Consider the following 25422-nt stretch of genomic DNA (forward strand, 5'->3'; position numbering starts at 1 on the left):
TCAATCCAACCTTCAAATAGAAAAATTCACTCAGTTCACTATCCACACATACTGTAGCCTTAGGATCCTCATACATACTCTTCATGGCATTCAACAATTTCCCATCTACTCCATATATTCTTAATACTTTCCACAATCCGTGTCTGTCCACCATGTCATATGTTTTCTCCAAATCCATGAAGGCTGCATACAACTTCTTTCCCCTCTCTAGAAACTTTTCCACTAAAGATCTAAGAATAAATATCTGATCTACACAACCTCTTCCCTTCCTAAAACCTCACTGTTCTTCTCCAACTAATTCCTCTGTTATTTCCCTAACTCTGTCAATAAGTATCCTACCATATACTTTTCCTATTACAATAAGGAGAGAAATGCCCCTGTGATTACCACAAACTTCCTTTTCTCCTTTTTCTTTGTACAAGGGAATAATTACACCTGACTTCCAATCCTCTGGGACTCTACCTTCCTCCAAGGCCAACCTGCACATCTTCCACATCCATTCTACTACTAACTCTCCCCCATGCTTAAGCATTTCACCACACACTCCATCAATGCCTGGGGCTTTCCCCATTTTAACTCTCTTCATTGCTACCACAACTTCCATCCAACTGGTTTCTTCCTCTCTTCTCACATCCCTCCATCTCCCAGCCATTCCCCAGTCACTTACATTCTCATTACTTTCATTCTCTATGTTCAACAATTTCTTAAAGTGTTCTCTTTATCTGCTCACATTTTCTCCCTTCTCCACTAGTAATCCACCAATTTTATCTTTCACTCCCTGACTAACTTCTTTGACACCCTGTCTAACTCTCTTTACCCCTTTCCAGAACATTTTCTTACATTCCCTCCACTGTACACTCAAATTTCTTCCAAATTCCTCATCCACTCTCTTCTGACTCTCTCTTACTAATCTTTTCACCTCTCTTCCAATCTACATATAACGCTCTCTTTCATCTCTCAACTTCTTCCACGCCCCCGTTTCTCATCCACTCACTATATGCCTTTTTTCTTCTGTGCCACTGCCTCTTTCACCTCTTCATTCCACCATGCTGTTCCCTGCACCTCCTTTCGTCTTCTCTTCACCCCACACACCACCTCACATGCTGCACAGATTTCTTCTGTGAATATCATGCACACATATGCAGTTTGCCACAAGGGCCTGGGAAGTAATTCCATCTTGTGCAGAGTTTGTGATAATGGGTGCACAAGAGATGTAGTGGTATCAGAGGCAGACTTTGAGATAATGCTGATTTTATGTGCACAGTGTGTCGGGGAGAACAGGAGGAGATTGTTAGGTGTGAAAGGACTGAACTTGCTGGTGAGTCTCTTGGGTGTGTGGAAGTTTTATTATTTGGAGACATGTTGTGTGCTGGAGGTGGAACTGGAACTAGCTCTGTGGCTAGGGTGAGAAGTGGTTGGAAGAAGTTCAGGGAGCTGTTGCCTCTCCTGACATTGAGAAGACTCTTCCTACATGCTAAGGGGTCTTTGTATGCAGCATGTGTTATGAAAGTAATTTTGTACGGTAGTGTGGCCTGGGTAGTAAAGAAGCAGGATATTTGCAGGCTCAAACATACAGAAATGACAATGATTAGGTGGATGTGCAGTGCATCCATGCGTGCAAGGCCTGGGGGGGCTGGGTTTACGATGGAAGAGTTGAGAGGTAGGATGGGACTGGAGTGTATTGGTGTTGTGATGAGGAGAGGTAGATTGAGGTGGTTTGGGCATGTGGAGAGGATGGGGGATGATAATAGGGTGCAGAAGGTGCGAAGTGTTAATATTGGGGGTGGGGTTGTGAGGGGTAGACCGAGAAAGACGTGGGACGAGGTCTTTAAGTGTGATCTCAGGGTTAAGGGACTGAACAGGGAGGCTGCAATAGATCGTGCAGCATGAAGAGCCGCCATTAGGTGACCAAGGCCGACACTTGCAAGCACGTTGGAGCCTTCAAAAGTGAAAACGAAAAAAACGAAAACACCTTCCACGTCCTCCATCTGCTCCAGCCCATATTTACCCAAATGCTCCTCCACTTCCCTCTTATATTCAGCCTTTTTTCCATCCTCTTGTAACCTTTCCACCCTCCTTGCATGAACTACTTCCTCCTGTCCTTCCCTTCTTCTATTTCTCCATTTCATTTGGACCTTGATTCTGACCATGTAAATAGAAATTGGGGAAGTGAACTTCTGACCACCACTTGGTGGAGGTCAGAAAGTCCACTCCCCCAATTTTCTATATACTCTTGCATGCATTACACACCTCATCCTGTCATCCACACACACATAATCAATTACTGCCTTCCATTCATTCAGTTCACCACCCACCCTTCTCATCACTCGCCACGTATACCTATGGATCATTTTGTGCCTGAAGAGGGTATTGGCTATCACCAATCCCCTCCCAGCATAAATGACAACTAAAGCAATGCCATTCTCATCCATCTCTGCAGACACACCCCACTCACCAACTACTCCATCCACCTTCACATTCCCTACTATTCCATTAATAACTCCAATCAAAAACACCCTCTCATTCCTTTCAAACTTTTCAATGCATGCTTCCACATTTGTCCAGAACTCTTCTCTCACACTGCTTGCATGATCTTGCACTGGCACACACACGCACACAATCGCCCACATTTGTAGTACAACTTTCAATCTTACCCACACAATCCCTGAGCCAACTGATCCATCTATCTATCTATCTATTGCCAGACGTCTCAATCCCATTTGGGGTGGCCATACACAAATCGCCTCCAAGTCGCCCTGTCCCCCGCCATTTCACTGCCCTGCTCCCAACTCACACCCCCCTCTCTCATATACCTCTCCACCCCATCCCTCCATCTCATCCTCGGCCTCCCCCTCCCTCTTCCCCCCTCCACCTCATTCACATACACTCTCTTCGTCAGTCTTTCATCCTCCATCCTCTCCACATGGCCAAACCACCTCAGTGTGTTCCTCATAACGCTTCCTATCATCCACATCCACACCACAACGCTCCTTTATATCCTTATTCGTCAGCCTGTCTCTCCATGTGACTCCACAGGCTCCTCATAAATAACTCATTTCCACTGCTCTCACTCTTGACTTGTGTCCTTCCAACAATGTCCAAGCTTCACTTTCATACGTTTGAGTTGGTATCACAATACTGTCATGTAGTAACTTTTTCACTTCCATGCTCACTTCCCTGTTTCTTATCACTGCTTTCAAAGAACCAGCAACCTTTCTTCCCTGCTGTACCCTTTCAAGCACTTCACCCTCCAAACCTCCATCCTTACTCATCACACTACCCAAGTACTTAAATGTACTCACATTTTCCAATTCCTCACCATCCAACCTCGCTGTACATTCACTGACTTCACCTCTCTCAAAGACCATCACTTTACTCTTCCCTACATTCACCTTTAGATTCCATTTCTTACACACTCTCCCAAACTCATCCACCAAGCCTTGCAGCTCCCCTTCGTCTTCACTCAACAACACAGTATCATCTGCAAACAACAGTACAGGGAGTTTCCTAACACTATCCTCTCTCACCAGGGCCACTCCAACATCCACTACCCAACCTTATACCTCTTTTATTACCCCATCCATGTACAGATTGAACAACCATGGAGACATGACACATCCCTGTTTCAACCCAACTTTCAAAGAGAGAAATTTAATTAGTTCACCATCCACACGCACTGCAGCCTTCGCACCATCGTACATACTCTTCACAGCATTCAACAACTTCTCATCTACTCCATATATTCTTAACACTTTCCACAATCTTTGTCTATCCACCCTGTCATATGCTTTCTCCAAATCCATGAAAGCCGCATACAACTTCTTTCCCTTCTCTAGAAACTTTTCCACTAAAGATCTAATTTTGAATATCTAATCTACACAACCTCTTCCCTTCCTAAAGCCTCCCTGTTCTTCTCCAACTAATTTCTCTGTTCTTTCTCTAACTCTGTCAATAAGTATCCTACCATACACTTTTCCTATTATACTAAGAAGACAAATGCCCCTATGATTACCACACACTTCTTTTTCCGCTTTTCCTTTGTACAAGGGAATAATTATACATGACTTCCAATCCTCCGGGACTCTACCTTCCTCCCAGGCCAATCTGCATATCTTCCACATCCATTCTACTACTATCTCTCCCCCATGCTTCAGCATTTCACCACACACTCCATCAATTCCTGGGGCTTTCACCGATTTAACTTTCTTCATTGCTTCCACAACTTCTATCCTACTGATTTCTTCCTGTCTTCTCACCTCCCTCCTTCTCCCACACATTCCCCAGCCACTTATACTCACATCACTTCCATCCTCTATGTTCAACAATTCCTTAAAGTGTTCTCTCCATCTGCTCACTTTTTCTCCCTTCTCCACTAGTAATCTACCATTTTTATTTTTCACTCCCCTGCTAACTTCACTTCCACCCTGTCTTACTCTTTTCACCTCTTTCCAGAACATTTTCTTACAGTCCCTCCACTTTACACTCAAATTCCCACTCCCCTGCTAACTTCACTTCCACCCTGTCTTACTCTTTTCACCTCTTTCCAGAACATTTTCTTACAGTCCCTCCACTTTACACTCAAATTCCTTCTAAATTCCTCATCCACTCTCTTCTTACTCTCTCTTACTAATCTTTTCACCTCTCTCTTTCTTTCTACATATAACTCTGATCCATGCCCTCTTATATTCTCCTTCCATCTGTTACTCACTACAATACACACTCCTTCTTTTGTCCTCTCATTCTCGCCTATTCCTGCGCATATACCCCATCCATACCCCCATTCTCTCACACTCTCACTTCACCATTTAGTTTCAGTTAATCCACATACATCCACTACTGCACCCTCAAGCACCTGTACAATCTCTCTTTCTTTCACCCCATCATTTGCACCCCTTACATTCCATGTACCTATCCATACCATGTCCTTTGTTTGGTCCTTAGCAGTCACCTTTTGGTCAGTCCTGGTCCGATGCTTCTTGTTTGTATTTTTAGTTAGTTGTTTTCCAGGGAGGGACACTAACCCTCCGCCAACCCACTTCTTGTCACACAAGGAACACGTGCTAGTTGGTAATAAGGTTACCACCCAGTGTTGTAAATGCTTTCCTGGTTTACAGGAAATCATTTGGCTTGCCACTCAATGTAGAGCTACCCTAAAAACAGAGTACCACCACATTAAGTCGGTGGATGATGAGCGCCCCCACCTACCACGAGTTGTACTCTGTCAATTAATTCTGGAAAATTAGATGAACAGGTTAAACAAGCATATCATAGGTGAGCACTGTTTGAAGAATGATGAAGGAAAGATAGTGGTGAACTGTGAGGATATTAAAGAATCCTGGAAAGAGCATTTTAACCGCCTGCTGGATGAGGAGTTTGACTGGAATAGGGAAGGTTTCGAGCCAGTGGATCCAGTGTTTGATCCTTGGCTTTTGACTAATGCTCCTAGTGTGAGCAGGGCACTAGGAGGGATGCAATTGGGAAAGGCAGCAGGTGTGCCTGGGTTGACTATTGAAATGCTGAAGGCCTAAGGAGATACAGGAATGGGGTTAGTTACTGATTTGACAAATACAATTATATATGAGTGTGTTGTCCCAGATGACTGACTGAAGACTGTGAATGTAAATGTGTACAGGAGGAAGGGTGACACCCTGGAAAGACAAAATCATAGAGACATAAAACTTTTGAACCAGACAATGATGGTAATGGAGAGGGTTCTGGACGGTAGGATTAGAGAAAGAGTGAACACTGATGAGATGCCATTTGGATTTATGCCAACCAATGGGAACACTGATGCCATATTCATTGTTGGATGGCTTCAGGAAGAAAAAAAGGAGGAATGGAAAGGGATCTGTACTTCTTGCTGATTTGGAGACCTTTAACAAAGTCCCTAGGGAGGTCATACAGTGGGCAATGAGGAAGCTTGGGATTGAGGAGTGGCTGGTTAGAGTGGTTATGACTATGTAAGTGGTTGCTCACACCCAGATGATAGTGAATGAAGACAGTGATAAGTTTTCCATGAATGTTGATGTGCATCAGGGGTCAATATTGAGCCCCTTATTGTTTATTATGGTGTTTGACAACCTCTCACATGACTTTAGAAATGGACTCCCATGGAATCTGTTGTATTCCGATGATCTCACATGACTTCAGATATGGACTCCCACTGGAGATGTTGTATGCCGATGATTCGGTGTTGATTGCAGAGAATGAAAGAGAGGTGGTGGTGAGATTTAGGAAGTGGAGACATGGTATGGAGCACAAGGGATTGAGAGTAAATGCAGACAAACAAAGGATATGGTATCTACGGTTGGTGGCAGTACTGTCAAAGAAGAGGGAGAATGGCTATGTGCAGTTTGCCACAATGGTGTGGGATGTAATTCCATCTTGTGTGGTGTTTGTAACAAGTGGGTGCAAAGGAGATGTAGTGGTATTAGAGGTAGACTGCGAGATAATGCTGATTTCATGTGTGCGGTGTGTCGGGGAGAGCATGTGAAAGGACTGATCTTGCTGATGAGTCTCATGAGTGTGTGTAGGAGTTTTGTTACTTGGAAGACATGTTATGTGAGGGAGGCGGGACTGAAACTAGCTCTGTGGCTACAGTGAGGAACAGCTGGAAGAAGTTCAGGGAGCTGTTGCCTCTCCTGACATGGGCTCTCCTTCTATGTTAAGGGATCTTTGTATGCAGCATGTGTTAGATGTGTAATGTTGCACAGTAGTGAGGCCAGAGCAGTGAAGGAAAGGGATATTCACAGGCTGTTGCCTCTCCTGACATCAAGAGGGCACCTCCCTCTGTGCTAAGGGATCTTTGTATGCAGCATGTGTTAGAAATGTAACGTTGTATGGTAGTGAGACCTGAGCAGTGAAGGAAGGGGATATTCGTAGGCTGAAATGTACAGAAATGACACTGATTTGCTGGATGTGCTGTGCATCCTTGAATGTCAAGCCTGGGGGTGTTAGATTAATGACTAGAGAGTTGAGAGGAAGGATGGGACTGAGGAGTACTGGTGCTGTGATGAGAAGGGGTAGAACTGAGATGGTTTGGGCATGTGAAGAGGATGGGGAATGACAATGCTGTCAGTAGAGAGGTGGCCTGCAGTCCTACCAGACCCAGGTTCAAATCCCCGCAAGGGCAGGGAACAGTTTAAGGATTTGAATTTCATAAAAATCAGACACTACTGATCTACCAGAAGACCTGCCGGCATGTCGTAGAAATATCCCCACTAACACCAATACACCAGTCCTGTATGAGACAGCCCTAGAATGTATTCAATATGGATGGTGGGTGTTAGTGCCAAAGTGGTGATATGTACAGATGTGTATGGTATGTAGGAGGACTACTGGGCCTTGATAGTAGTCTGTGAAGCCTATGCCCAGTGTCAGACACATTAAAAAAAAAAAAAAAAAAAACTGGGTGCAGAAAGTAAGAGGTGTAAACACTGGGGTAGGGTTGTGAATGGCAGAGTGAATGAGATCTGGGATGAGGTCATACGAGTGTGACCTCATGTATAAGTGATTGAACAGGTTGACTGCCACAGCCTGAGCAACATGGACAGCTGCCATAAGGTGATCAAGGTCAATGTACGCAAGCTTGTTGGAGCCTTTATAAACAATACCAATTGAAACCTTATCTTTCCTCCTAGTTCCTTGCCCCTTACCTTACCGCAACTCTCCTCACCTCTCCACTGACTTAGTTGGACGGCTCCATTACCTGGTTATGCAAATGCCCCTCAACTCTTTCCCTATTCTCTGAAAGGGGAATGGTGGACTGCAGGAGCAAGGCAACTTCAGCCTCCACTCTACTGGGTTCACATTTCAAATGACCCCCGAGGTTACAACTACTAACTAATACTTCCTCTTCTCCTTGCACCCTTGTACTCTTTTCACCCCTTCTTTTCCTTCCATCTTTCCTCTCCTCATTTCTTCACTGTCTCCTCCCCTCACTCTCTCCCTCCTTACCTTCCTTCCCTCCTCTCTTAAAGAAAGCCATGCTCTACTCTACTCTCTTTCTCTCTCTCTAATGATAAAATTGGTTTTAAAAAACTGAAGAAATTAAGTTTACACTGTGAAGCAAAGATAGCACTAAAGAGTTCTTCAGCCATGTAATCATAAACTCAGGAAACCTCAGATATACAGTAAATCTCAGAACTGGATGTGGCCAACACTCTAAACAGTTACACTGCTTTGGTTTTTAAGTTAAAAAATACTCATGACATGGCATGGCCTGTAATGGCCCATGAATATGAATATTCCTTTATTCTCAGATGTAAACCTAGGGAGATGATAAGAAGACTCAACAAGACATGTATTTACAAGTCACCTCATCCACATAAAATCCTTCCAAGAGTTCTTAAAGTGGTATGTGGCCAGGTAGCTCCTTCACTTGCATAAATCTTTGATACAGTTAGTTGCTGGAAACAGGGGAAGTTTCAGATGCCTGGAAGCTAGCAATCTCTAAGCATGGGGTTCAAGAATGTTCTAAGAATTACCAACCAATCAGCATGACCTCTATCATAGGAAAACTGTTAGAAACAACTGCAGATAGGACAGTCAAACATCTGGAAAACTGCAACTTGATTATGGACCCCAGTATGTGTTCTGATTATAAAGATCATGCCTAACCAACTTGCTAAAAATTTTCCACAAAACATTTAGTATGTCAGGAGTTTTGCCATTGTTACTGTCCAACCCCAGTCTAAGATCACCCAGACCTGTCGACCATAGGTAAGCAATCTCCCCTATGGTGTTGTCCCACAGGTTTCCTACACTGCTGATGCGACTGTGTCTTAGCATGGTATGTGATGTGCAGTGCTCCATTATGTGTTCCGTATTGTGAGGGCCTATTATACAAGCTGGGCATGTGTCACCTCTGATTCCACCCAACCCAAATCTAAGCTGGTAGCTGAGGAGGGCCAGGTGATGTCCTACTCTAAGTCTAGCTATGTGAAATGGATCAACTCTATTTAACAACACCTCTAATGGATGTCAGGAGAGTGGCTTATAGTATGGTGCTGTGATCAAGGTGCTGTATTGCCCTGTACGGCAAGTGAATACAGTATGTAGGTATTTTTTCACTGCTAGTGTTCGAATGTCTGGAGGTGGGATACTGTTGTAGAGGGTTTAATAATGTTTGTGTGGTGATTGTTTTATGTGACTTGGTGTGCTGTGTGTCTGTCATGTAATGACAAGGGTTATATGTATTGGCACAGGCTGCTGCACAGAACTGTGTGCTCCTCATTATCAGTCTCTGACAGGGAAGACTTTAGTTCCAGTGTTTAAGTTGGCTGTGGGAGTGGTTCTGGGTGCAGCCAGTGGTGATGCATTGGACACTGTTCTATATGATTTGCAAGTTGTTGCAGTGGGTATTACACAGGATGGGACAGCAGGTTGGGGAGGCGCAGGACATCACTGATTTTTCATATGAGGCGCTATCCAAAAGTTCACAAAATTTAACTGAAGAAGGGAAAAACTTACATCTTCCTTATCACCACTGTCTCCCTCAAGGCAGTCTCCATGGGCATTCAGAGATCAATCCCAGTGTTTCTCCCATGATCAGAACACATTCTGGAAGTCCTTGAGCTTCAGTCTGTTCAGGACCATCCATGGTTTTCTCCTGGATCTCCTCAATGGTGTCAAAACTTGGTTCTTTCAAACAGATTTTCATTTTTGGAAAGAGGAAAAAACCACAGAGGGCCAAATTTGGTGAATACAGGGGATGGGGGACAACCAGAATGTGTTTTTATGCCAAAAACTGCTGAACAACAACGGTTGTGTGCACAGGTGAATTGTCAGGATGAAGCACCCATTTATTTTGTGCACCACTTGTCTGGACATTTTTGTCTCACATCGCCAGACAAAATGCACTGGAAAGTTCCATTTGATAGACTAACAATGTCAAAACATCGCAGATTGTCCTCCTGCGATATCTGAGGATGGTTGCATGAACTCTGGCCACACTGTCAGGAACTCAACTGGCGGGAGGGAAACCAGAATGTTCATCATCACCTGTTGATGTACATCCATTTTTAAATGCTGAAACCAGTCACTGGTTTGTGTAACCCCCAAAGCACTGTCACCAAATGCTTGTTTTAACATTTTATGAGTCTGTCACATCCTTCCCAAGTTTCAAACAAAACTTGATGCATACACATTGCTCTTTCATATCCTCCATTTTTGAGATCACAAAATTGCAAACTAACCAAAACTTAACGATAAAAAAACACACACATGCAGCAAACCCATCCACCCTGCACAACGCCACTTGACACACTAACAAAGAGTGCGTGCACTGCCACCTAGCATCCACAAACTGTACAGCAAGCTGTTTCCACCCGGTTTTCAAATTTCAGGAACATTTGGGTAGCTTCTCGTAATGTTTGTAGAGTAGTAAGGTGAGGGTTTCTTTTTGCTGCCCAAAGTCTGGCCCTGTAGTTGCCCTCATTTCACTGAGTCTGGAGATGCACTGCCTCTTGATATCTTGTACATGGTCCTTGAAGATGAGTCTGGTGTCATAGGCCACTCCAAGGATCTTTGTGGAGGGTGTGTGTGTGTGGCACACGTACAATGTTAAGTGTGATGTGGGGGAATACCTGTGTTCATGCTTACTGATGGTGATAAGTGTGGAATACCTGTGTTCATGCTTATTGCTGGTGATAAGTGTGGTGGTGGATTTGGGTAGGGGTAATTATCAGCCTGTTGTCCTCAACCTGAGTCTGCGGAGTGTTGAGGTCATCCTCTTGCAGTGTGCAAGCTGTGTCTGCAATGTGGTGTGTGGTGGTTGTGGTGATGCCACCAAAATATGAAGAAATGCTTGTAAGCAGTTAGAGTGTAGGAATACCATGGATGTATAAGTTAGGAATATCACTGATGTATATGTTAAAGAGTGTGGTGAGAGAACACTAACATCTAACATCTGCTGTTGTGGAAAATTTGCACTGGGCAGGTGCTGCAGAGTTGATGTCATCCGATGCTTGTTGTGTGAGATCAGTCAGTAAGGTGTTTGTTGAGTGTAGTGCTTTGAATCCATGTTGTGAAGGGGCATTGGGAGTGGCTTTGTTGAGAATGAGGCATTTAGTTATTCTGGATAGTAAGTTAAGTAGCACTGTGGGTCTGTATGAAGAAGGGAGTATTGGGTCTTTGTTTGGTCTACGTACTGTGATGACTGTTCAATGTTTCAAAGTACAGTACATCCCCCTAGTACGCGAGTATATGGGAGGCAGAGGACGTCGCGTACTAGGAATTTGCGTACTGTGAATTCATAAACTTATGGGAAAAATTACATATGTGCAGCACCCCCCTTCATGGGCAACCCTTGAGACGCCTTTCAGACCTAAGTATTGTACTATACAGGGAAACTATCTAAGACATATTACCTAAGATAAAGTAAACCAACAAGATTATGGCTTTACTAGGTAAATCAACAACGATAAGGCTTAACTAAACCAACAAGAATATGGCTGCTCACCTTTACCCAAGAGGACAATAGGAGTGATGGAGGTATGAAGAGGATCCAAGGCAGGATGAGGCACCTAGCGTGCATCTCCTGCATCACCCACCATACCACCTGACACACCACCTTCCTCACCACTTTCGTCACCAGCACTTTCGACACTTTCACTAGGTAATGCCCTCACTTCATTCATAAACTCTTCAAAGTCTATTTCTGACACCTCAGACATCGAATTAGTCTCTTGATCCTCCTCAGGATATGGCTCTTCTGATGTTGAAGGGAGTGATTCCTCACTTTGTTCAAGCCGAAGCGGTGATGGGTGTTTGCTTCTGTCTGTTTACTTCCTGGTTGTACCTGTCGGTGTAGTAGCGGAAGGTTTTGTCCAGTGAAGACATCACCTCCTCCACTCGCAAATGAGAGCGTTCGATGTCCTTGAATTCCTCCTTGAATTTATTAAGGGCACACAGTACCCAACTGATCTCCATCATGGACAAATCTTCACTCTCCATCACTGGTATTGCTGGCTTTTCTGCTGCAATCTCCTGCTCTGCATCAGCCTCATCCACTCGCTGCATGGTTTCCTGGGGATCCTGCTCTGCTGCTGCCGAATGTAAACCCCTGATCTCCTCCAGCGAGACGGCCTGAAACCCGGGCACAGCTTGTGCACTTGTGAGAATGGCTGCCTCAGGAGCGGCCAGGGACTGAAAGCCGCTTCCCGGTGCGATTTCACACAGGTGCAGTATGGGGAGGCGCCAAGCATGGTTAACTGTTGCAGTGGTTATATCTGCCCAAGAGGACAACAAGAGAGTGATGGCATTCTTAAGGTTGAATGACCATCAAAAAGCCATAATAGTCTTCTCAAGAGTCGAAGTTGGTTGTGCAGGTGCTGTGCGTGGTCAGGTTGAAGCGGGTGAAGGGGGTGGCGAGTCCAAACCATTCTCAGCGTCCATGACATCACTCTCAACTGTGTTCAGGTCAAGCATTGCCTGCAGTTCCTCACAGCTGTCAGTCTTGCTGTGGAGGTGATCGTAGAGGCGTTGGTGGTATAGCTGCTTGACCGTTGCAATCAACTCCTGGTCTAGTGATTGGATGAGAGAGATCGTTCTTGGGGACAGAAAAATGATCTTGCATTCCTTGTAGAGGTCTGCTAGCCAGGTTGGATGACTTGGGGCATTGTCAAGGATGAGAAGCACCTTGAAGGGGAGCCCAAATTCCCGGGGTTTTGCCTTGGCATCAGGGATGAAATGCTGCAACAGCCACTCGGAAATGATGCTACTTGTCATCCAACCAATGGAGTTGCTGTACCAGTGTACCCCGCTGTCATCCATGCAGCGCAGATTCTTATAACAACTGGGGTGTGCTGCAGTATGCACCACAACAGGCCGCATCTTGTGTGAGCCTGATAAGTTCATGGCGAACATGACTGTTATCCTACTCTTGTCAATTTTTCTGCCCCGGGCCTGGCACTGCTGCTTACTAATATAAGTACACTTCGGCATAGCCTTGTAGTAAAGGGCTGTTTCATCAATGTTATAAATTTGGTTCCTGCTGTAGCCGCCCTCGTCGATTATCCCCTTTAGGATGGCTGGATAATCCCTGGCCGCCATTTCATCTGCTGATGCACGCTCCCCCATGAGGCGAATGTGACGTAGCTCCTTCCTCTTCAGAAAGCGGCAAAGCCATCCCATGGAGGCTTTAAACGATTTCTTCACAGCAAACTTCACAGCTGCAGCTTTGTAGAAAATCTTGGCCTGGTCCCTGATGTAGCGCCCGTTCAGTGAAATTCCTTCCTTGGGATAAATGTTGCCAGGTACCGTTCCATAAGAATTATAGCCTGGTTGATTAGCCTGCTTCTCCCGTACAATGCCGCCATCCCATATTTCTTCACAGTCTTCTTTATGTCCTCTCTGTTAGCCCAAATAGTTCGCACAGACAATTCTGCCAAGCCTAGTTCCTTGCCAATGGCCGAGTTACCCTTCCCACTCTCCTTCCTAATGACTTGCATCTTCATGGCATGGGTGATGCACTTCTTCTTCCTGGAGGAGGGGGCAGACATTCTGGCTCACAGAAAAAATAGCCTCAGAGTACACGGGGACGTACCTGGAACAGCGAGTGTACCCTCTGTGCGAATGTGTTTCCTCTGCTGGGACTCTCACCTCACCACCCTCCAAGCGGCAAATATGGGCATCACGTGACGAGTGAGCAGCATCGACGTCACAAGGTGGGTTGAGCGTAAGTAACCATTATCGCTTCTTGGGGGGGCAATGTCGCGTACTCGGGGTAGCCCCGGATTTGGGCCACTCTTTGCCCCTCGTCTCGCTTACAAGGAGTTCAATTCGCATACTTAAAAAAAAAAAAAAAAAAAAAAAAAAAAAAAAAAAGGTCCTCACGTACAAGGGGGATCGTGTACTCGGAATTCACGTACTGTGGGGATGTATGGTACTGGGAATGCTACAGTGTGCATATAAGCAGTTGCTGATGTTTGTAAGGGCATGATGCCTTGTGGTTCTAAATGTTTTAGGTGCAGGTTGCTGATGCCATCCTGCCTTGTGTCTGTACAGTAGAGTTCTTTGTTTTCTTGATAATGTTATATGTTTGCTCAGGTGTGAACAGGGTTGCATTGTGACTGACTGGAAATGATTGCTTATGCTGAGGGGATTGTTTTCCAGGCTCAGTGTGTGTTGGTGTTAAATGACTTATGCTTTTGAAGAAGTTTACAAGTATGTTTGCGTGTTCATTGTTGGAAGGGATGTGTTGGGTGTTGGAGGTGATGGCAGCGTGAGTCTTGGAAGTGCATGTTTGTGATCTAGTGATACTGTTGAGTATTTTGTAGAGCAGAGAGGAGCCTGTGGGTGCATGTTTGTGATAAAGTGATACTGTTATGTATTCTGTAGAGCAGAAAGGAGTCTGTGGGGTCAAAAGGCCTTCCAGTTTTCCCTTTTCTTTGTACTGATTTTGTTGTTGATTTCACAGTTTAGTTCTTCGAGCCTTCTGATGGTGCCTTGTGCATGTGTACATGGGAGGGGTGAGCTGTGTTTTAAGTCTGTCATGTTGTCTTATGAGGCACTCAATCTCCAGTGTAATGTCTAGGTTATAATGTCTGCTGCCTCATGGAATGAGGCATTTGTCTGACTTTAGTTTGATGTTGTTGAACTTTGTAATGTGCCTGCTAATGTTGGTGATGGGTGTATTGTTTAGTGTGCTGAAGTGTTGTTCTGTTTCATCAGTGAATTTTGTCCAGTGTGCTTTCTTGTACTTTCTGTATGTGAAACATGATCATTCTGGTATGGGCTGTGCTTCTATAGTAATATTGAAGGGAAGATGATCTGTTGAGTTTGGGTTCTGCTCACCAGGAGGTGCTGGGTGCAAGTGTTGGTGAAAAGAATGTGATATCTGGAGAGGGGGGGGATGTGGTTTGCCTGGTGAGGGATGAATGTGTATTATGTGGTGTGCTTGAGACTTTCAAAAGCATTCAACAAAATGTCTCATGTCTGACTAATGTCAAAAGTACATATGCCTGGTAATAACAGGGAGGTTACATTCTGGACAGAACACTTGCTAATGGATAGAAAAGAATAAATACAGTGGTGATCAACATACACTCAATCCTTGTAAATCGCGTGTTCATAAATCACGGATTTGTAAATCACGGGAAAGTGGCTGTCAGACTTCCGGCACCCTTAAATCGCTGTTAAGTCACGAAATTCGCAGATCTAGGCACCGAAGTGGGCCTTTTCCAATCATAAACCTCGGCATTCAATTTGAAAATCACGACCCAACAACCAATCACCAGTCCCTGGTGGCAAGTGTGCATACTAATGCCGCAGAGTTAATGAGAACCATCAGGAACTCATCACCCACTATTTTGCCTGGTTAAGGGCAGAAGCTGAGCCTCAACCACAGCCTGGCCCTTCACACACTGAGAACGTGGATGACGTAGCATCTGTCATCTCTGAGGCAGACTTTGAGGGGTTCCTGAGGGAGGCAGAGGAGCTGGAGAACGTAGAATAGCATGAGGGAGCACCCCCACCTCATGCTGAGAGGTTCTAAGTTCCTCCCAACACCACCTCACTCTATTCACTTAAGCAATATCGTCATAGGATTAAGGTGAGATCCCTTAACAATGCTTTTTTCTATTAAATACATGCACTGAATATTCCTAAATTTGTATGTATGTGTTTGATGATGTCTAGATAGGTGTAGGTAGGGTGCTTTGGGAGGAGGTTGGCCAAAGTCCAGACCCAAATTCATTTTTCACATATGAGTTATTATTTATAAACCGCGGATTTTGTAAATCACGGAAGTGGTCCAGACCCAAATTGCCGCGATTTACGAGGATTGAGTGTACAGTATTTTCTTCTGATTGGGCTTCCGTCACTACTGGAATTCTACTAGGGTTCAGCCCTTCATCCACTCCTGTTCATCAATTGTATCAATGACATAGATGTTGGTCTGTTAAGAGTGATCTCAAAGTTTGCAGTTGACATCGAACTTGGAGAAAATGTGGGTAGTCTTGAAAGGAGTGAAAAACTACAGACAGACTTGTGTAGACGAGGAGAATTGTCTAATACAAGGTAAATGCCATTTAATTTAGAGAAATGCAAGGTGAAGCATACTGGCTATGCAAATCCTACATCAGATTAGAGTACAGGCGACCCTCCACAATCATGGATTCAACTTTCACAGGTCTCGCAGACTCATGGATTGCCCCTCTGTGGAGCCGAGATTCCATTCTTGGCCACAAAGTGTAGCAGTGTGGACGCTCGCAGGTCATTTTGTGCCAAACCAGACCCACACCAAACCACTCCAACACTCCTCTGCCTCTCCTTCAGTCTGTGTCTTGCCACTGTCACAGTCATTCCCTGCCACTACGCTGCCATGCCAAAAACCTCCCATAAGTTCGTTACTATGCCCAAGAATCATGCTCTCATGTGTGCACACTTGCCCACAGGGGGTGAATTGTGGCTATAGAGGCATTTCCAGGAGGGCGCACCAAACATTCACCAAAATTCCACATTTGCGGGGGTTTGTGTCCCCTAACCCCTGCGAATGTGGAGGACCACTTGTATTTACTTCAGAGGCGAACTCTTACGATAACTGATTTGCAAAAGGACTTGGGTGTACTGATCAGTTATTACCTAAAATTTTCCATACGGCGCATCAAAGATGAGAAAGTGGTCCAGAAATTGCTAGGCTACATCCAGAAGCAGTTTTGTTATATGAATAGAGAGACTGTTCTTACATTCTAATTCCTTAATATGGCTGCTTCTGGAGTACACTGTGCAGTTATGGTCACCTACACTTAGAAAAGACATAGACTGACTTGAAAGAGTTCAAGCTTGAGCTACAAAACTTCCTCCATCCATCAAGACTCTGTTATCAAGATTGTCTCAGGTCTCTGGGAATGTTTTCATTAGAAACTCCTTGACTACTGGGTCAGATCACCGGTGTTCAAAATACTGAATGGGTTTGACAATCTTGACTACAGAAAGCTGTTTAGTCACAACACAAGTTTAACATGCAACCATGATAGGAAGATGGAACAAAAAAAATTTAACACTAGCGTATATGAAAACTTATTCACATGTAAACTCTCCTCCACCTGGAACAGACTCCCCATGACTGTTGTTTGTAGCACTAAAGTAGTGCAATTTAAAAGAAATCTTGTTAATATCTTACTCACAATAAAATGTGCGAATTGAATATGCATTCCCAAGCAAATACAAAGCATCTCCTTGGTACAGACTGCAAAGCCTTAGAGATACTAACTTTTCCTTGTGACTCTCTCTTCCCACTAAACTCTCCAAACAACGTTATCCTGGTACTCCACCCTACTTCTTCTCCTTGTTACTTGTCTCATTCCTTCCCTCCTCACTCTCTCCACTCATTCATTCACTCTCCATCTGCTCACTCACTTCCTACTCACTCACTACCCACTCTCTTTCACTTCCCACTCATTCACTCTCCCCACCCACTCACTCACTACCCAGTCACTCATTTATTTCCTACTCATTCACTCACTCACTCACTCATTAACTTACTCTCCACTTACTCATTCCCTCCTCAATCATTCATTTACCATCTGCTCTCTCACTCATTCACCCACTCAACTGCTTGCTCACTTGCTCTTTCACACACTCCACTCACTTCATTACTCACTCACTCCTTCTCCACTTCCTCAGTCACTCACTCTCCAGTCACTTACTCCCACTCATTCAATCAATCAGTCTCCACTCACTCAATCAATTAGTCTCCACTCATTCATTCCCTCAATCCCCACTTGCTCATTTACTTGTTTGCTCCCTCGCTCATTCACTTGCTCACTCATGGATTCACTCATTCATCCACTTTTGCTCCCGACTCACTCAGTCTTGTACCATTTCAGAATGTGGGCCAACCTGATCGAAAAACATTGAGGCCACTTGAATGACCCAGTCCACTACTGCTATGGATATTGAAATTGCTATCAAACTAGTGCTATTCTCTGTCCACTTTAACTATATCTATCTATCTATCTATCTATTGCCAGACGGCTCAATCCCGTTTGGGGTGGCCACAAACAAATCGCCTCCATGTCGCCCTGTCCCCTGCCATTTCACTGCCCTGCTCCCAACTCACACCCCCCTCTCTCATATACCTCTCCAACCCAACCTTCCATCTCATCCTCGGCCTCCCTCTCCCTCTCCCCCCCTCCACCTCACTCACATACACTCTCTTCGTCAGTCTTTCACCCTCCATCCTCTCCACATGGCCAAACCACCTCAGTGTATTCCTCCTAATGCTTCCTATCACATCCACATCCACACCACAACGCTCCTTTATATCCTCATTTGTCAGCCTGTCTCTCCATATGACTCCACAGGTTCCTCTTAAATAACTCATTTCCACTGCTCTCACTCTTGACTTGTGCCCTTCCAACAACATCCAAGTTTCACTTCCATACGTTAGAGTTGATATCACAATACTGTACTGTCATGTAGTAACTTTTTCACTTCCATGCTCACTTCCCTGTTTCTTATCACTGCTTTCAAGGAACCAGCAACCTTTCTTCCCTGCTGTACCCTTTCAAGCACTTCACCCTCCAAACCTCCATCCTTACTCATCACACTACCCAAGTACTTAAACGTTCTCACATTTTCCAATTCCTCACCATCCAACCTCGCTGTACATTCACTGACTTCACCTCTCTCAAAGACCATCACTTTACTCTTCCCTAAATTCACCTTTAGATTCCGTTTCATACACACTCTCCCAAACTCATCCACCAAGCCTTGCAGTTCCCCTTCATCTTCACTCAACAATACAGTATCATCTACAAACAACAGTACAGGGAGTTTCCAAACACTACCCTCTCTCACCAGGGCCACTCCATCATCCACTACCCAACCTTGTACCTCTTTTATTACCCCATCCATGTACAGATTGAACAACCATGGTGATATGACACATCCCTGTTTCAACCCAACCTTCAAAGAGAAAAACTCACTCAGTTCACCATCCACACGCACTGCAGCCTTAGCACCATCATACATACTCTCCACAGCATTCAACAACTTCCCATCTACTCCATATATTCTTAATACTTTCCACAGTCCTTGTCTATCCACCCTGTCATATGCTTTCTCCAAATCCATGAAAGCTGCATACAACTTCTTTCCCTTCTCTAGAAACTTTTCCACTGATGATCTAAGAATGAATATCTGATCTACACCTCTTCCCTTCCTAAAGCCTCCCTGTTCTTCTCCAACTAATTCCTTTGTTATTTCCCTAACTCTGTCAATAAGTATCCTACCATACACTTTTCCTATTATACTAAGAAGACAAATGCCCCTATGATTACCACACACTTCTTTTTCCCCTTTTCCTTTGTACAAGGGAATAATTATACCTGACTTCCAATCCTCCGGAACTCTACCTTCCTCCCAGGCCAATCTACACATCTTCCACATCCATTCTACTACTATCTCTCCCCCATGCTTCAACATTTCACCACAAACTCCATCAATTCCTAGGGCTTTCCCCAATTTAACTTTCTTCATTGCTTCCACAACTTCTATTCTACTGATTTCTTCCTGTCTTCTCACCTCCCTCCTTCTCCCACACATTCCCCAGCCACTTATACTCGCATCACTTCCATCCTCTATGTTCAACAATTCCTTAAAGTGTTCTCTCCATCTGCTCACTTTTTCTCCCTTCTCCACTAGTAATCTACCATTTTTATCTTTCACTCCCCTGCTAACTTCACTTCCACCCTGTCTTACTCTCTTCACCTCTTTCCAGAACATTTTCTTACAGTCCCTCCACTTTACACTCAAATTCCTTCCAAATTCATCATCCACTCTCTTCTTACTCTCTCTTACTAATCTTTCTACCCTTCTCTTTCTTTCTACATATAACTCTCTCTTCCGTCTCTCAACTTCTTCCACGCCCCTATTTCTCATCCATTCATTGTATGCTTTCTTCTTTTGTGCTACAGCCTGTCTCACCTCTTCATTCCACCACGCTGTCCCTTGCATCCCCCCCCTCCGTCTCCTCTTCATCCCACACACCACATCACATACTGCACATATTTCTTCTGTGAATATCCTGCACACACCTTCCACGTCCCCCATCTGCTTAAATTCATATTTGCCCAATCGTTCCTCCACTTCTCTTATATTCTGCCTTTTTCTCATCCTCTTGTAACCTTTCCACTCTCCTTGCAAATACTCATTCTTCCCATCCTTCCCTTCTTTTATTACTCCATCTTATTTGGATCTTGATTCTGGCCACCACCAAGTAGTGGTCAGAAAGTCCACTCCCCCAACCTCTATAGGCTCTTGCATCCATTACACATCTTAGCATCCTTTCATCCACACAAACATAATCAAGCATTGCCTTCCATTCATTCAGTTCACCACCCACCCTTCTCATCACTCGCCATGTATACCTGTGGATCATTTTATGCCTGAAGAGGGTATTGGCTATACCAACTCCCTTCCAGCACAAATCTCCACTAACACACTGCCATTCTCATCTATCTCAGCAGGCACACCCCACTCACCAACTATTCCATCCACCTTCACATTCCCTACTCTACCATTCATATCACCGTTCACAAACACTCTCTCAATTCCTTCCAAACTTTTCTATGCACACTTCCACATTTGTCCAGAACTCTTCTCTCACTCTGCTTGCACGATCTTGCACTGGCGCATACATGCACACAATCGCCCACATTTGTAGTACAACTTTCAATCTTACCCACACAATCCTTGACCCAACTGATCCATACCCTCTTATGTTCTTCTTCCATCTTTTACTCACAACTATACACACTCCTTCTTTTGCCCTCTCATTCTCACCTACTCCTGCACATATACCCATCTATACTCCCACTCTCTCACACACTCTCACCTGTCCATTTAGTTTCAGTTACTCCACATGCATCAACTTTCGCACCCTCAAGCACCTGGACAATCTCTCTCTCTTTCACCTCACCATTCACACCTCTTACATTCCATGTTCCTATTACCACGTCCTTTGTCCGGTCCTTGGTCATCATCTTTTGGTCAGTCCTTGTCCGAGGTTTCTTGTTCGTCTTTTTAGTTAGTTGTTTTCCAGGGAGGGGCACTAACCCTCCACCAACCCTTTTAGTTGTCTTGTACGACAAGCAGGGATACTGGGGGAGTATTCTTGAACACCCCCCCTACCCCCAGGCAAACACTCTTAATAATGATCTGTATGAAAAGACTTGACTATGTTGCTAGTCATGAAGAAGTACTTTGGAAAGGATGTACTGCCATCCTACTGTATTGTTTTATTCCCTTACTGAGCTATGGAAAATATACCGCAAAAAGAAAACGATCTTCAGTAAATTAATGTTGAAGAACTAAAGTAAGGCACATGATAATCTAAACTAACCCAGTGGCCAACCATCATTCAGAATATAAGTGAAACTTATGTTACTTACTGCAGTTTTTCTGATCCGTTGATGTTATAGAAGATGCCAACAAGGATGGCAATAATGGAACCAATGACACAAGCCAAAGCTACTGCTGCGAACTTGCTGACAAATGCCACTCCAATGCTAACAATGGTGCACATGATCCACAGCAGAATGGTGCCATACACACGAAAGTTGTTGTACATAATACTCGGATCCTTGGTGAAGTCCCCGAAGATTGAAAGCACTGGCGCCATGTATGTCTAAAGAAGGCACATGTTAGTCTTTCTGCATATGAAATACAGTAACCTATCTATACTGGGCAGATATTAACTAACTACATGTCCATACACTAATCCACCAGTACATATAAAAGTTACACAATATTTCCATAGCTCAATCACTCAACAAACAAGAGAACTTTTCATATGATTATAAAAATGCACCTCATAAAATTCATGGAACTTATCTCAAAATCTTCCTTTGCTAGACAAACCTACTGTATATACATTTGTTAATATTTTGCCGAAATATCAACACCATCTTAATATTTAATATACTGCTACACAGTACCTGTATTGCTTATGACATACTGTTAAAGATGAATGTTCCTCAATCAAATTAACAAACGAAAAGTACAAAAAGATGGATTAAGGATATTCTCATACAGTAATCTACTGTGGATGCAACATATAATGACAATGAAGTACAGTACCAAAAAAATTTATCATAATTAATATATGAAATAATGTAATGCATACAAGCACAATAGCTAGCCATACAAATAATGAACTACTTACAGTTCCAGTAAATGTCCTTTAATTCTTCAACCAATTATGCTACAATGCCTTCAAATGCTGATTATAAATCTTCCTATCACTTACAATTTCTAGTTATCAAAATACAAATATCAGCACAATACAATTCTGTGCAGCATAGTCTTAAGTACAGCTTCAAGCCATCCTAAATCAATGTCCAGGATGTGTGTGAGAACATGTTACTCCAAAACAATTACAGTAAAAGCTCAATTAACCGGCATCCAATGCATCGGCAAATCCGTATAACCAGAAGGCAAATTCAATCCAGAATGGTGTCAAAAATATTCCGGATACCAGTTGTCACTGATTCAAATCGCCTGCAAAGACAGAAAATTAATCCCTTTGCTTCGGCTTCTGACCCTGTTCCTTCTACTTCTTCATCTCCTGATCCTGTTCTTTCCACTTCTTCAGCTCCTAACCCAGTTCCTTCCACTTCTTCAGCTCCTGACCCACTTCCTTCCACTTCTTCAGCTCCTGACCTTGTTCCTTCCACTTCTACTTCTCCACTGTCTGAATCCTCATGTCATGATCCTGATGATCCCCCTATAATTCTTGATTAGTTCTGTACAGTACAGGATAAAGTAGTGTATTCAGCTAAGTTTTCAAAATTATTTTGGCCTGTAAATTTTCTTTAAATAATTATTGGTAATGTTTGCTGGTTTGTGTTCGGTCCCGCACAATTTCTCTTGCTGTCTTTTTTGTGTATTGTAGTGTACCTGTACTGTATCTAATACTGAATAAGGTACTTTATGAAGTAAAGTCCCAAGTTTGATCCTATTTCGTTTGTTTGACCTCCCAGAAAATTTCTAAGAGTAACAGTTGGTTATCCAGAAAATTCCATATCCAGAATGGAAGAATCCCATGCATTCTGGTTTACTGAGCTATTACTATATTGAGAAACATGCTCTTGCCTCACGACTGAAGGGCTAGTAAAAAAAAATCTAAACTTTGAGTGACTTTGTCATGAATCATGAGCAACTTCAGTAAGTACATGTTAATTCATAAGGAATTTAATGATAAAACTACCTTATGTACAAAAAAATAGATAACAATGAAGACTGGAATATCTTTATGCTGTGGAATACATCCACGTCAAAAGTTGCCCTTTTTGATATTCATTTTTGCAATTACAGTATATCAATAAAAAAATTGAAGTTCAACTGTTACCTACATACTTGAACAGCCAGTTTTTCCCAATTTTCAGTTTCATTTGCATCGAGAAATTTGAGATATTTTGGAACACAGCCTTGACTTACGGCTTAGAATACATGTATCCAGTTATCTACTTACTCATCACTGCTCTACAATACTCAACTACCTATCCATCATCCAATCATTTACTACCCCATCAAGAGCACAGGGGCCCAAAGGTAGGCTACTCTGTCAAAACATTAATGGAGAGAGACCTGTTACTTGTACCTGGGTGGTGAAATGTGGCCAGTAAACCCCAGGCCACGTATTGGACTCACCAACAATATTTCCACAGCTCCTATTATATACATGGCCGCGGCGACAGTGGTGGCTGTGTAGAAGAGTATACCCACCGCACCTCCGAACTCCGGCCCTAAGGAGCGAGAGATCATGAAGTAGGACCCACCCGCTGGCACCACACCATTGGTCGCGATAGCTGACATGGAGATGCCTGTCAGGAAGGTCTGCAAGAGAGTCACTGGGTTATTCTCTGTCCAATTTAACTTGGCCTAAATTATCATCTTTACAGCTTGATTAGTCAGCTGTAACAAGAGACTAGTGTGATGCCAGCTACAAAGAAGTGCTGTGAAAAGGGTGTTAAGTCACTGCATTTTTCCTGTGCAAAAAAAGAAAGAACCAAAGACTGGACATCTGCTAAAAACTATTTTTTGCATGATATTTTTAACAAAAGAGAACCAAAGAAGGATTTGGTCATTTTAAAAAGCTTGGACATACATGTACTTCATTTTAAAAAGATCAGAGGTCTGGCAGAGGGAAATACGACCTACAAAGACAGTTCTAGTTGACCGGTTGCAAATATGAAGGAATGAGGGTATCGGTGAACTCTTCAATTACAGAGATGGACTCAAAAGGGGTGAGAGTGAATTGCTAGATAGGTACTGTGTACCCACTTTAATGGGGAAGGGATGCAAGTGGACAAATCAGAACAGTCACCAATGATAGTAACGGTAAACTAGAGGGAGGGAAGGATGCAACACTGACGGGTTGAGAAAGGCTGAAAGTCGGTAAGTTGATGGATGTTGCCGAGATGCAAAGCCTTTGACTCCATTCTGTTCAGATGAGCTTTAAGTGGTGAGGCCTTAACATAAGGTATGAGCTGTACTTCACAGAGGGGCAAATAAGGCCCCAGTATAGTCTGCAAATGCACAGGTTAAAAAAAAAAAAAAAGTAGTGTTGGTTCGTCACAACCATTATCTGGGAAGTGGATTATACACGGAAAATACCTGTGATCCTTCCATAATAGGTAAATAGGTTCCAGGTGAAACACCAAGAAAATCGAGAAATGACAAAGGACTAACTTGTGTGTTGTAGGAAAGGGATATTCTTGTAGATGGTTTTCTCATTTACATAATTTTCTTTCGTTTTATTTTTACATTAGTTTCTTCTTAACTCCTACATATTCATATTCGTTACTTATATTTTATCTTTACATTTTTTTTTTTCATCATACAAACCTTTCAAAACATGACATATTTACAACTTTCTTTTCTACTTCCAAACTTTCTCCTCCATTTCTGTGAACACTGATTGTTGCCCTCCTCACTCTTTTCTGTTTAAGCAATCGTATTTTCTAACATCTCTTTTATTAATCCCATTGATTTCCATTCCTCTTTCTTTTCTGTTTTATTATTCAATACTGAATTTTCCCTCCTCTTCCTTATCTATTTTATCACCCACTACCATCGTATAACTTAACGCACTTTCTTACTTTCACAGACATTTTCTTTCTTTTTTTCTTTTCAAGTTAATCACTCACTACCATCAAATTTTCTCTTCTCTCAAATTAACCAAACTCATTCCCCTTCCACCTTCTCTTCTACCATTCACTACCATCAAATTTCCGAACTCTGTTCTAGCGAATTACAGTATTCAAAGGCATTCTCTTTCTCTTTTTTTCTATTTAGGTCTCCACATCAGTGACCAAAGTGTGGAGACCCTAGTGTATTATTTCCGTTTCTTTCTTCCAAAAGCCTTTTTAACTGGATCCAATGGTCCCAGACACCTTTTTCTTTTGCTGTGTG

The 25422-nt window shown here is 43.3% G+C and overlaps 1 protein-coding gene across 3 annotated transcripts in view; it reads right to left on the reverse strand.

Moving 5' to 3' along the window:
- Nucleotides 1–25422, reverse strand: part of kcc (solute carrier family 12 member kcc) — a 1104173-nt gene that overhangs the window by 193517 nt on the left and 885234 nt on the right. For all 3 annotated transcript variants that reach the window (XM_080276408.1, XM_080276407.1, XM_080276406.1), the window contains 2 exons: nt 23659–23844; nt 21399–21634 (listed from right to left, as the gene is read on the reverse strand). In XM_080276408.1, the coding sequence (XP_080132534.1) occupies nt 21399–21634; nt 23659–23844 (422 nt within the window). The remainder of the gene's footprint in view (nt 1–21398; nt 21635–23658; nt 23845–25422) is intronic.

The sequence above is a fragment of the Coenobita brevimanus genome, chromosome 65 (genome assembly GCF_032717465.1).
Source record: "Coenobita brevimanus isolate Jiangsu-jjx chromosome 65, ASM3271746v2, whole genome shotgun sequence".
Taxonomy (NCBI): domain Eukaryota; kingdom Metazoa; phylum Arthropoda; class Malacostraca; order Decapoda; family Coenobitidae; genus Coenobita; species Coenobita brevimanus.